At 34.6% G+C, this 13,219-nt stretch overlaps 2 protein-coding genes across 6 annotated transcripts; both read left to right on the forward strand.

Moving 5' to 3' along the window:
* Positions 1-1,135: 1,135 nt before the first annotated feature.
* On the forward strand, positions 1,136-4,273 carry LOC112420127 (pentatricopeptide repeat-containing protein At1g12620). 2 transcript variants are annotated; one of them, XM_024778766.2, is made up of 2 exons: positions 1,136-3,006; positions 3,247-4,273. In XM_024778766.2, the coding sequence occupies exon 1, from the start codon at positions 1,882-1,884 to the stop codon at positions 2,992-2,994; it is 1,113 nt and encodes a 370-aa protein (XP_024634534.2). In that variant the 5' UTR covers positions 1,136-1,881; the 3' UTR covers positions 2,995-3,006; positions 3,247-4,273. The 2 variants fall into 2 exon arrangements, with proteins under 2 accessions (XP_024634534.2, XP_039682522.1); XM_039826588.1 differs by having other exon boundaries at positions 3,931-4,273.
* Positions 4,274-6,837: 2,564 nt separating this feature from the next.
* Positions 6,838-12,719, forward strand: LOC25490520 (putative protein FAR1-RELATED SEQUENCE 10). Of its 4 annotated transcripts, none has more exons than XM_024779921.2 (4): positions 6,838-8,388; positions 11,623-11,731; positions 11,823-11,893; positions 12,147-12,719. In XM_024779921.2, exon 1 carries the CDS (start codon positions 7,821-7,823, stop codon positions 8,376-8,378), a length of 558 nt encoding a protein of 185 aa, XP_024635689.1. In that variant the 5' UTR covers positions 6,838-7,820; the 3' UTR covers positions 8,379-8,388; positions 11,623-11,731; positions 11,823-11,893; positions 12,147-12,719. The 4 variants fall into 4 exon arrangements, 3 of the variants coding, with proteins under 3 accessions (XP_024635689.1, XP_024635688.1, XP_024635691.1); XM_024779920.2 differs by having other exon boundaries at positions 12,005-12,716; XR_005642056.1 differs by having other exon boundaries at positions 8,238-8,374; positions 12,005-12,716.
* Positions 12,720-13,219: the final 500 nt, after the last annotated feature.

Here is a 13,219-nt window from a genome sequence, read left to right on the forward strand (position 1 = left end):
TTTTCACATATCATCAACAATGGTAAATTAGTAACCCACTCAACGACTCATGCAACTCATCACCACTCCACTAAGACTCCTCTAACAACACCCATGCATGTGGTACCAAAATCAGGACCGTAGCCCTCACCGCTGTAGAATGGTTAAAGCATTCATTTTCAGGACATAAGTCCTCACCACTAACACCACTTTGAGCAACTAGTGCTCCACCACTTTGAACGACAAGGCGTTCCAGAGCCGAAGCTCTCCCACTGTAATGCTTATGCAACTGACCCACTTGTGTATATCTACATACAACCCAACCTATGCATTTATACGTATATGACTCACCACTCCAATTTACAACTTTCATGTATAACTTAATTAAATAAAAGCATACATCCAGCCAGCATCCATTCATCACAACCAATTTAGGACATCCAGAAAAAGACACCAATATAATAGTCATGCCTAATCGCCAAGACAATTCAACAATCAACAACAGAAATCAACCAACAAAATACTGGGCAGCTCGCCTCGCGAGCTCAGGAAATAAGGTACTCGCCATGGCGAGTTCGAGGCGAACTCGAGGCGAACAGAAAAATGGTGCTCTCGGGAGTTTGACATTTTTCTCACTAAATCATCAATTCTAAGCTCCCTATTCATCTTTTTAATATAAAACTTGCTCCAGTCATCATTAAAATCATCTAGGTACATAAAACTACCCAAATTACGACTTGTAACAACATTTCAAAAATCCAGATTTTCTCAAGGTTACTCGCCATGGCGAGTTGTCTCACTCGCGAGGCGAGCCATGAAGTTGCTCACTCGCCTTGGCGAGCAAGGCTACTCGCGAGGCGACGAATGAACTTCTGTACGGGCAGAATGCAAGTTTTCCCCGAAAATCTCATTTTCCTCCAATTCACTCCCCAAATCAGTTTACAGATATGCAATGAAAAGTTATGTGCACTCATAACCCATTTCTTAACATCAAAATCACAATCCCTACTCTCAAAACCCATTAATTTAACAAAACCTAACTTCTCTCAATTCTCACATAAACCTGTTAAAAACAAAATCAGAATTAAGAACCTATACAATTGCGGTAAACTTCACGCTTACCTTCAAAATGTTTTATAAAGAAAACATAGAGAAGCGTAAACAGCGGTACAATTAGAAACAAAACAATGACGAGAACCCAATCTCCGCAAATTCAGTTCAACCACCACCCACCCACCATCAACAAGTGCAACCGTCGCCGCTCTCCAATGCCATCCTCCGCCGAACCGTTGAAGACCGTTCTGCGAGAGACCCAATTCCATTTCCTCAATCACAACTAGTCGCTCCAATGTTGTTTTCAAGTTTAAGGTTTATTTCTTCTTTTAATCCCACTTTCCTTTATTCTTCGTTATTAAATCACTCAAATTCACGTTCACCCTTACCGTTATGATTTTACTCTCACTTTAGATCCATTCCCAATGGTTTTGTTGTTGATAATGCTGTTTTGTCGTTCAATCGCATGCGCCAAATTCGTCAGACTCCATCCATTGTTGAATTCAATAAGATCTTAACATACCTTATTAAGACTAAGAACCACTACCCCACTGTTCTTTCCCTTTCCACACAGATGGAATCCAAGGGAGTTAAGCCTGATTTATTTACTTTGAGCATCTTGATTAATTGTTACTGCCACTTAGGTCAAATGACTTTTGCCTTTTCTGTATTTGCCAAGATTCTTAAGATGGGTTATGAACCGAATACCATACCTTGACTACTCTTATCAAAGGTTTGTGTCTTAATGGTAAGGTCAATGAAGCTCTTCTTTTTCACGACCACGTGCTTGCACTTGGATTTCACTTGAATCATGTTACTTATGGTATCTTGATCAATGGATTGTGTAAAATGGGACAAACAAGAGCCGCCTTACAAGTGTTGAGACAAATTGAAGGGAAATTGGTCAACACCAATGTGGTAATGTATAGCACAATCATTGATGGTTTGTGTAAAGATAAACTAGTAACTGATGCCTATGGTTTATATTCAGAAATGATTGTAAAGAGAATTCCTCCCACTGTTGTCACTTTCAGTTCTCTAATCTATGGATTTTGTATTGTTGGTAAATTCAAAGATGCATTTCGTTTGTTTAATGAAATGGTAATGAAAAACATCAACCCAGATGCTTATACTTTTAATATATTGGTTGATGCTCTTTGTAAGGAAGGAAAGATCAAAGAAGCTAAAAATGTGATAGCTGTGATGATGAAAGAAGGTGTGGAACCTACTGTTGTTACATATAATACATTAATGGATGGGTATTGCCTAGTTAATGAAGTGGGTAAGGCCAAACATGTGTTAAGTATTATATCTCGAATGAGAGTGGCACCTAATTCTCGTAGCTATAATATCATGATTAATGGATTCTGTAAGATTAAAATGGTCGACGAAGCCTTATGTCTCTTTCATGAAATGTGTTGCAGAGGAATTGCTCCTCATAAGGTAACTTACAATTCTCTCATTGATGGTTTGTGCAAAGCAGGGAGAATCCCCTATGCTTGGGAGCTTGTTGATGAGATGCATAATAATTGTATACCAGCCGACATAGTCACTTACAATTCTTTGATAGATGTTTTCTGCAAAAACCAACATGTTGACAAGGCTATTGCATTAGTTAAGAAAATTAAAGAACATGGCATTCAACCAAATATGTGCACATACAATATACTTATTGATGGACTATGCAAAGGAGGACAACTCAAGAATGCACAAGATGTTTTTCAGGATCTTTTGATTAAGGGTTATAACGTAAATGCTTGGACGTATAATATTATGATCAATGGACTTTGTAAAGAAGGCTTGTTTGATGAAGCAGAGGTCTTGTTGTCAAAAATGGAGGACAATGGTATCATTCCTGATGCTGTAACTTATGAAACTATCATCCAGGCTCTCTTTCATAAAGACGAGAACGAAAAGGCACAGAAACTTCTTCGTGAAATGGTCATTAAAGGTCTCCTATAATGGAAACACTAGGTAAGATGATCTCTCATTATATAATTGGTTATTTTGATGACAAATATGCAACTTCTGTGATTTATTTATTTTGTCGACAACTATACAAATAAAGGTGGACCACTCAATGTTCTAACTATCACTTTCATTTTAATCAAAAGCCATGAGTTGTTGTTATGTTCATTTCAATATTAGAGTGGCGTCAATGGTTGATTTTTTATTTTTTTTTATCTTCATATGGTTATCCATTTTCTTTGCAAGGTACTGTCGATCAACTTCATTTACTTTTAAGGATATTTTCATTCATTGCTCATTTTTAGTGAGTCAAATCACAAACAAATCTGAGAAGGTAGGAGCTTTGATAGTTGATGTTTTATATGATTTATTGAGTGTTTAATTGAAGTAATAAGTTTATACAAGTCTTGTATCTTGGCAAAATTGGTACTTCACCAGTCCTATAATTGTGATTTGCATTACAGTCCATTAAATTCTACAAATTCTTCAATTAAATTTGTTTGTAAGTCAAGGAGTTTTATTTGTTTGCTGAATGCCGATGACTGTCTCAATATCTATAGTGTTTATAAAAATACTTTATATATCAATATAACAAGTTTGAATCTATCTTTTGTCTTACAACAGTAAAACACTTTGAATCTATCTTGTACCTTTATGATAGAATCCCTCAATACAAGCTCTTAGCAACAGGCTCAAATTTGGATATTGTTTTCTTTCATTGTTTTGAATTTTGACTTTGCTCCTATTTTTGGTTTGAGACGTTTATTGCACTAGCACCAAAGTGATCTTTATCTTCCAAATCATACTAAAAAATCAAAATTACTATGAATATCCGTCTCAGGATGGGAATCTAGTTCAGGTCTAGTGCATGGTCCTGATATATCATCTTATTACATATTTGTTTGTTCTCAAACGGACTGCTCCTGTCAGAAAAAATGGACTGCTGCAAGTTCTGTTGTCGGAGTATATTTTAGGCCTTAATCAACATGGATATTAATAAAGCCTAACGAATCGTTTCTGCAACCACAAAGGAAAGGTGTTGTTTTATTCATTCTGTGTCTCTTTCTTGTTATGTTGTTATTAGTGTGGATTTGTTTCAGTCTGTTAATTGTTAGCCTCACCCGTCAATTGATGAGTTTAACATGGTTTGGATTCAACTGTAACTGCTTTGTTGATTTATTGATCTGTTTTTGTAATGTTTGCTTATTCTGAATCTCCCATATTATTGTTGGTGTAGGTGTTGTTGTGTATGCTTTTGAAGCGATATGAATGTTTTTACATTTAGAATCTGAGGCTATAGATTAGGAGAACTTTGGTAGGTAGGACATTGAATTTGGGTATGAATTTGATTTCTCTATTGTTTAGTGCTTTAGAATGCTTTTCTTTCGGTGAGGAAACAAAGGATATTATGATATCACTACTATTTTGGGTCAAATGTTGCTAGTGTCGTGTTTCAATTGAGGCTTTGTATTTAACTTTTTTTTTGAGAGCTTTGTATTAACTTGTTTATTACTTTTCCTTTGACGATTAACCCTGTTTGTGAGATGTTTGAGAGCAGGTTTTGTGACTCTAGGTATTGCTTTTGGTCTTGGTGATGAATTTGGTTGCAATTATGGTGCCTAATTTTGCTGATTTTCTTTCACTTGTTGGAAGCAGTGTGTGTATTGTGCTTGGATTTGTGTTTTCTGCTTTGATTCATTATATGGTTTTCAAGGAGGGGTTGGGTTTGAGTGCATCGTTTCAGATGAGGCAATTTTTGAAATTCGATCTATGTTCTTTCTAACTACACTGCTTGTGTTCTCATTTGTGAAACTATGTTCTTATTCTTAGAAAAATCTTAAAAGTTATCAACACCAAGAGCCTGTTTGAAACACTTCCCAAAAACTCTTTTTTAGTTTTTAAAAACTTGAAAATTAAAAACTTGTTTGCTAAACTATTATTAAAATTACAGTTTTGGAAACTGTTTTGAATTTTTTAGTTTTGGGGACTAAAAAACTAAAACATGTAAAAGGATAACTATTGTGAAAAGAGGACTTGTATATTTCAAAAACTGAAAACAAAAACGCTCTATTTAGATAATAGAAAAACTGTTCTGTTCGTATAGAAAACAATTCGGTTCGTAAAGGTTAACAGTTTCGTTTTGCAAGGATTGATCAGTTCGGATTCAAAGTACAGAACCCTATTCATTGAACCTTAAAACCGGTTATTTTCGGACATGTTATGAACGGCTGGGTTTAGCTAAACTGATTCTGATTTCGGTTCTGTTCTGTTCTTTAATTGAACCATAAAGAGTCCTAATTTGCATGCTATAAAAGTTCCTTGCGTTCCTTGCAACACTTTGATGAATTTCCAATCTTGTTGCCAATTAATCAGATGGCTCACAATAAATGTGACCGTAGAACAGAAGTGGCTGAGATATTGTTGAAAATTGTTTATGTTGTTCTTTTTGACTGAACTTGAGCTGAGAAGTACTCTGATTTTGTTAGATATTGACTGAGTAGCAATTATGAGTTTTAGGTGTGATGCCAGATGTTGGTATGTATAGTTCCTTTTGTGGTATAAATAAAAGGCCACAAAATTTGCCTACAACATATCTTAGTAAACAGGCCTATAAAAGTTACCTTATAGTTCAACCATAATGGGTCAACACAGTCACCTTCTTTCTCCCTGTTTCTTGTCATCTGTAGCGACATGGCAATTAGGAACAGTAAGTGGGTGCATTAAAACCACAACTTTTTATATAGAATTATGTTATATTTGTTTTCAAATAGTTTCATTATGTTTCATGATTATTACTTACACTATGTAATCTTAGATATAAATCAAATAGAGAAAACAAATCAAGTTTCGCCCCGTTTGGATTGGCTTATATGAGATTATCTACACTCATAAGTCTTTTTAAAGGTGTTTGGGTAAATAAATAAAAATAACTTATCATAGTTTCATAAGCTGCTAATGCCATGTTTTAATAAGCCTAAATTTTCAGCTTATCCTCCTGCTTAACAAGGAGCTTATGAATTTATGTAACCTCCTGCGATTATCTCTGGATCCACTTTTTCAAAACATATATTTTATTTTATTTTTTGTTTTTAGAAAGAAAAAAAACATATATTATAATTATAATGTTAGTTATCTTTAGTGGTGCATAAGTAACAAAATTGCTAGATATTTATCTTACTAAAGTAACACACGTAACTAAGATTTCTTTTTTTGTTTTAAGAAATTTTTTTTTTTTTTTTTTTTGGTACGTAACAAAATGAAACTGAATAAAAAAAACAAACTTAACTTGTCTTTTTTTGGTAACAAATTGTACAGTAATATCTATATATATGGTAAGTTTACAATCATTTTTTGAAGAAGCTAAACTACCCCTTAATTTGGCACCAGAGAGAATCGAACCTGAGACCCTGAGGAGGAGCACACTCACAGGTTCCAAGCCAATACCACTAGGCCAACCCAAGTGGGTTGGTAAGTTTACAATCATAATTTCTCAAGTTTATTTATGCAGAGTGTTTACGCAACATACAATTAGGTAACTTTCATTTTTTTTTTTTTTAAGGACGAATATTGATTATACTATATATATATAATTATAATTAATATATTTTATTATTGTTTTTTTACATCTTGATTAATTTTATCAAAATAAATCTTTACATCTTGATTAATTTTATCAAAATAAATCTTGATAATTGTGGTTCGATTCTTTGATTTTTTTTTTAAAATTAAAATATTTAATATTTCGATAATTGCTTATGTAATGTCACATCCAAACACTTTAATTTATGTAAGTACTTTTTAGTGTACATATCCAAACATAAATAGCTTATCAAGTATAAGAGCTTATGATGTAAGCTATAATGTTATAAGCCCTAATGCTATAAGCATCTATATAAGTTGTTTATCCAAACGGGGCCTTTAACTATGTACATATGCTTCAGATGCAACAGCAGAGTGTTTTAATGGCTGAAGTAACGAAACAACTGGAATTGCAGAAAACACCTTTAGTGAGAGAAGAGTATGTTGAATCATCACAGAACGAGTCACGTTTGGCTGGAAAGAAAGTGAAATTACCACTGTTCGAAGGGGATGATCCAGTTGCGTGGATCACACGTGCTGAGATCTACTTCGATGTGCAGAATACTCCAGATGACATGAGGGTGAAATTATCCCGTTTGAGTATGGAAGGTCCTACGATCCATTGGTTCAACTTACTAATGGAAACAGAGGACGATCTATCCAGGGAGAAATTGAAGAAGGCGTTGATCGCTCGTTACGACGGTCGAAGACTGGAGAATCCATTCGAAGAATTATCAACACTTCGTCAAATTGGAAGCGTTGAAGAGTTTGTCGAAGCTTTCGAGTTGCTATCGTCGCAGGTTGGAAGGTTACCGGAGGAGCAATATTTGGGTTACTTCATGAGTGGATTGAAAGCTCACATCAGAAGACGAGTTCGTACGCTGAATCCTACGACGCGGATGCAGATGATGAGAATCGCAAAAGATGTGGAGGATGAATTGAACGAGGAAGATGATGATGGAGGTCGACCTTACGGGAAGAAGCATGGAGGTGATCGGGTGGGCTGAAATGAATGAGCTGGGTTGATGTTTAAGAATCGGAGCAGATCTAACCCGAGTTCAAAAGATCCGACCCGGTTCACTAACCCTACTGGATTTAACCCGGTTCACAAAACAGGTTCGGTGGGTTCCAGTCAAAATTCAAACACGTCTTTGATTTCGACTGGGAGAAAATCTTAAAATGACCATCGTGTTGTAACTTCAGAACGATGGAAGGGTGTTAGGAGCATACAGAACGGCGAAATGGCGGAGAGAAGGGCAAAGGGTTTGTGCTTCAAGTGTGGAGGAAAATACCATCCAACACTTCATAAGTGCCCTGAGAAATCGTTGAGGGTGCTGATTCTAGGTGAAGGGGAAGGTGTTAATGAAGAAGGGGAAATTGTTTCGTTGGAAACACAAGAGGTTTTAGAAGAGGAAGAAGAAGAAATTGAGTCTGAATGCAAGGTGATTGGAGTCTTGGGTAGTATGGGGGAGTACAATACGATGAAGATTGGGGGAAAATTAGAGAACATTGATGTGGTGGTATTGGTGGATAGTGGAGCCACTCACAACTTCATCTCTGCCAAACTAACCTCTGCTTTGGGTTTGACTATCACTCCTATGGCTGCTAGGAAAATCAAATTGGGAGATGGACACGAAGTACTGTCACAAGGAGTTTGCAAGGGCAGGGAAGGAACAAAGGAAGGCAGTGTTTTCTTAACTCATTCTCAGAAGGAAGACAAGAAGGGTTGGAAGAAGAGTGGTGGATGTCTCAATTTGAACAACTTATCTCTGGCCAAACATGTGGAAACACTTCAGTAAGCATAAACATGTGAGTCATAGTTAGCTTATTTAGGAAATGATAAAAAAAACATGTGGAAACATCATTTTTGGATGGATTTAGTGAGAATTAACTTTTGAAATAAAATAAAACTATAAAATTACAACAATCCCCCACATATTTCAAAAGTTAAAATGCATCGGAACGGTATAGCAAGCTATGGAACCCGTCCTAGACTAATGAGGCTTAACACACACTGAATTGGTTTAGCAAGCTATGGAACCCAAGACACTTGGTGTATGCTAGAGGTCTCACAATCACATTACACCCTCACAATTCTTGTTGTTACGCGGTTGTGCGCTAATAGGCCGTGTGCGGGCCTAGTATTCATGACTGCTCTAGAGATTTTGCCAAGATCTCATGCAAGCGGTGTAACACCCCAAATTTTAATATTAATTGTCAATATTATTAATAGATAATATTAATATTATTATCGGGTAAAATTAGTATTATTGTTATTATTATCATTGAGACTTGATATTATTAGATTAAATCATTTGTGGTTATAGGTGTTACGAATAATGAGGAAATAAGGAGGAGTTAACTAGTCAGATGAATAATTCGAGAAAAACAATTTTTAGGGAGAAAATAGTGTGCCATTGTTGAAAAATAAAGTTTTGGTGGTTCTTATTATTTTATGTGAATTTAAATTATAAAGAGATGAATGATATAATAACTAATAAAGATATGAGGTGAGAAATAGAAGTAATAAAATAAGTGGGGGAGGAGGGAGTAAATTATGATAGGTGGAGGAGAGAAAAGTAATTATAATAAGAATTTAACCTAGTTTCCTAATATAAATAGATGAATAGAAATTCATAAAACATTATTGCTGAACGTGAGAACAAGAGAGAAGTATAGAGGAAAGGAGGCAAACCCTAAGGAGAATTGAACCAAAAGCTGCGTTTCCAGAGAATTCGAGGTAAGGGGAGAATCTTTGCACTTTAGGGTATCTTAATTTATGATGGGAGGTTGTCTTAAATTTTAATGCACTTTTGCTGTTATGATGTAAATGTTGATGAGTGAATGATGATGGACGAATTGAAAGATGAAATTAAAAGATGACAATTGAGGGAAACTAGTTTAGGTTTTTGAATTGAGTTTTAGTAGTGGATAATCAGGTAGGTTAGCGAAGAATTAGTGTTTCAATGATAGGGTAGTCATGGAGTGAAGATTAGGGTCGAATTTGGCGAGTTTAGGGTCGAAAACGGAGCTAGGAAAGGTCCCTTGAGGCTAAATCGCACATGCGAAATCGCAGAAAATCTGTGATTTCTGTAACCGAAACAAACAATAAAAACTGGCACTTTTCTGTTGAGAATTAGATTTCGGTGTCTTCACGAAAGTTGTAGGTATGGATGTTAGCTTTCTAATGCCGTTGGTCTGACGTCAAACGGATTTATAGAACTTGAGTTATGGTCAAATTACTGCGCATAGGTCACATTGAATTTTTATGAATTTCAGCACAATTTTGTCCGAATTTGAAATGAAAACTGGTATTGATTGGTACAGAATTGGTCTTAGGTGTAAACATGAAAGTTTTAGATATAGATGTTAGCTTTCATTTGGCTTTACAGTGACCCCAATAGAACGTCAAAAACTTGAGTTATGATCAAAATACTACCCAGAGGTCAACATGGCCGCGCACTCTGCCTAGGTTTAGGAAAACCAACCTTTGCACCACTTTCTGTATCGAATTTAATTTAGGTTCCTTCATGAAAGTTGTAGATATGGGTAATATATTTATTTTAGATTTAGTTTGACCTCATTCAGACATTCTTAAGTTGAGTAATGATTAAAATATCGCACGTGGGTCATGCTGCATTTTTCATGAAGTTTCAACACCACCGTTGTATTGGACTCTAAACCATCCATGATAGTATTAGTGATTTTAATAAATCCGTTAGCGTGTAAAGTAAAGGTGAGGGTCCTTAAGCTTTACATCTAAATGAAGGAGTGTGATCAAGCATAAATAGAAGCGATTACCTAAGGATAATAACAAGTCTAAAACATAAACTGGTGATAGTGATCTAAGTGAATTTAGTGATGTTAAAAGATGACTTGACAATAGGACGTGAAAAATAATGATAATGAAAGACAATAGGAATGATAATAGCGATGAAAAGGACGGGAACAATTAGAGGAGAGCAAGATGAGTAGGAAAGCGGATAAGCGATAATAGTTATAAAGTTTGACGATAATAATAACAACCGGCATCGAGAGAATAAAATCTTGAATTATAATGAAGTCTTAGTGAGGAAAGTTTCTGATGTCAAAAGTACTGATAGAATGAGATAATAACTTTAAATTAGGATTAAGTTAAGATTAGGAGAATAGTCGATGTATAGATGACGACGAATGTGAGAACAAGGTAATAAGATTATAAAGTCGTATTAAATGAGAAGAATAATTACGAAAGAGTTAATGACGATGGTGGGGAAGAACCTAGTTGGATAGAGAGGAGACATTATATGTAATGATAACGAATTAGAATACATCTTGAGACTAAGAATGAGTAATAGGTTATGCTATCAGAAGTAAAGTATATAGAGAGCCTATAATAGATGAAGGGATAGAGTATGTTGGTAAGATGAATAATATAATAAAATAAAATAGAGAGATTTTGATGTAGAAATGACTCACGCGTAAGGGTTGGATTAATCAAGGGAATAAGTGGTGATATAAATAGTTGATAGACAGTAATGATGATGAATCCTATAATTATGACAAAGAGTGTCGATGATTAATATTAAATATATATATATATATATATATATATATATATATATATATATATAGGTGCCCCCTAACATGGACCTCCAAAAAAAGGTCCACCAATGAACCTCCTTATATGACCTGCTACAACAGGTCATCATAATTAAAAAAATAAAATAAAATAATCAATTTTCATTAAATAAAAAAGCTATACTGAACCCACACTTTTCATCTTTCTTCTCAGAAAATTCCTTTCCCTCTTCTGTAGTTTCTTTTCATCCATTCTTCTCCTCTATTTTTCATCAATTGCCAATTATGAATCTTAAACTTCTCAAACAAAAATTCTAAATCTTCAAAACTTAAACCCCAAATCCATACTTTACATGAACCTTTTTTCCAGTTTTCTTTCCACATCACGTTGAAACTTTCTCACCATCTCACTCCTTGGATTCAAGTGAAACTTCTTCCTTCTTTTAATCAAACTGCTTATTCCTTTTTCCTTTTCATATCAAGATCGTGATTGACTTGTCTTGGTGAGGGATAATTTGAACTCAACAGATCTGTGGCAGTGAGTAAGCGCAAATCCACAAAGGGGTTTTATCAAAATTGGATTTTTATATATGTAAGTGTCTGCCTATTTCATTTGAATGTATAATATCTTCCATTTTTGTAACTTTGTTCTGATAAGATGTCGTGAAAATTTCTGATTGCAGACTTTTAATTTGTTGTGATGGCTAACAGTAACGATGAACAAATTCTGAGTAGCAGTGAAAATACCTCACAGGTATCATGCCGTTCTTTGTAATTTTATATTCTATTTTTGGCTAATTTATGGCATTTAGAATTTGTAGAGCCATTTGTAATATAGTGTATGTATATATTTTGTTTGCATCAGTTTATGGAGTTTGGAGATATAGAAAGTGATATGAAAGTTGGATTTGGATTTGCTATTGAAGGAATGGAAGATATAGGGAAAATTGATTTTAAAAAATTAAATGCAAGTGATGTGATGAAGTTTCATTTTCCAAATATTGCAGTGGCTTATACATTTTATAATTGGTATGCTCGAATGAATGGTTTTTCTGCTCGTAGAAGCAAAGTAAGGAGAAACAAAAACAACGAGATTATACAACAAATATTTGTTTGCTACAGACAAGGTTTTAGAGAAAAAAAGCTTGAGAACAATAAAATCCGTAAGCGTGAGGCAAGAGCTGACACTAGGTGCGGATGTGACCAAAATGCATACAAAACAAGGTTGAAGAACAAGTCTGTTGAGGCTTGGCGTACAAAAAGATATGCATAGACCTTCAACAAGGACACTACATTTTGAGCGGATAGGCTTTACTTCCGCTAAACAACTCTTCAATGTTTAAGTTCTCTATTTTGATGTAACAACTTTTTAAATTATCGTTTGTCCAATGTTGACTTTTTTTGAGCTAATATTTTGTGAGTACTTAGTTACTCTACAAAGTGTCATTTGTCCTGTGTTGACATCTTTGTTCTAATGTTTAGTTAGTACCCTGTTATTCTAAGAAATGGAATGAACTATCCTACTGCTGGATATGTAATGTTACTACTATCATATATTAAGCTTTAAGTTTATTGAAGTATCTGATTTGTGTACAATGTTTGCAAAACTACTAAAACAAAATACAACAATCACTACAAAGGAGATACCTGACACCATTTTCTACCTTTACATGGGATGAATCATGATCACACACTTTAGCACGCCAGTTGAGATTCTTCTTAAATGACCATTTTCCAATAACTCATTGTTGTAAAATGCCGTAATCACACACAATACAGCCATCTGTTATGCCATAACAAAAAAAAAAAGTGATACATTTATAGTAAATATCTGATTCAAGCCAACAAAATTTAATGAAGCTATAATTGAAAAAAAAATTGTAGCATACAATAAGGCTTACCAAATAAACAACCACCATGCTACGAATACAATAGATGCAACTACTTGCAATTCAAAGAATTTCCTTACAAACAAACAACCTTATGCCATCAACAGTCACACCCGAAACAAAAATAAAACACTAACTCTGCAATTATACCAAATTCAAAGAACTAACAAGAAGTGTGATTAACCAAACAT

Source organism: Medicago truncatula, chromosome 6, assembly GCF_003473485.1.
Source record: "Medicago truncatula cultivar Jemalong A17 chromosome 6, MtrunA17r5.0-ANR, whole genome shotgun sequence".
Taxonomy (NCBI): Eukaryota; Viridiplantae; Streptophyta; class Magnoliopsida; order Fabales; family Fabaceae; genus Medicago; species Medicago truncatula.

Coding starts and splice junctions, on each gene's coding strand:
- LOC112420127 (XM_024778766.2), top strand. CDS start 1,882: ATGGGACAAACAAGAGCCGCCTTACAAGTGTTGAGACAAATTGAAGGG.
- LOC25490520 (XM_024779921.2), top strand. CDS start 7,821: ATGGCGGAGAGAAGGGCAAAGGGTTTGTGCTTCAAGTGTGGAGGAAAA.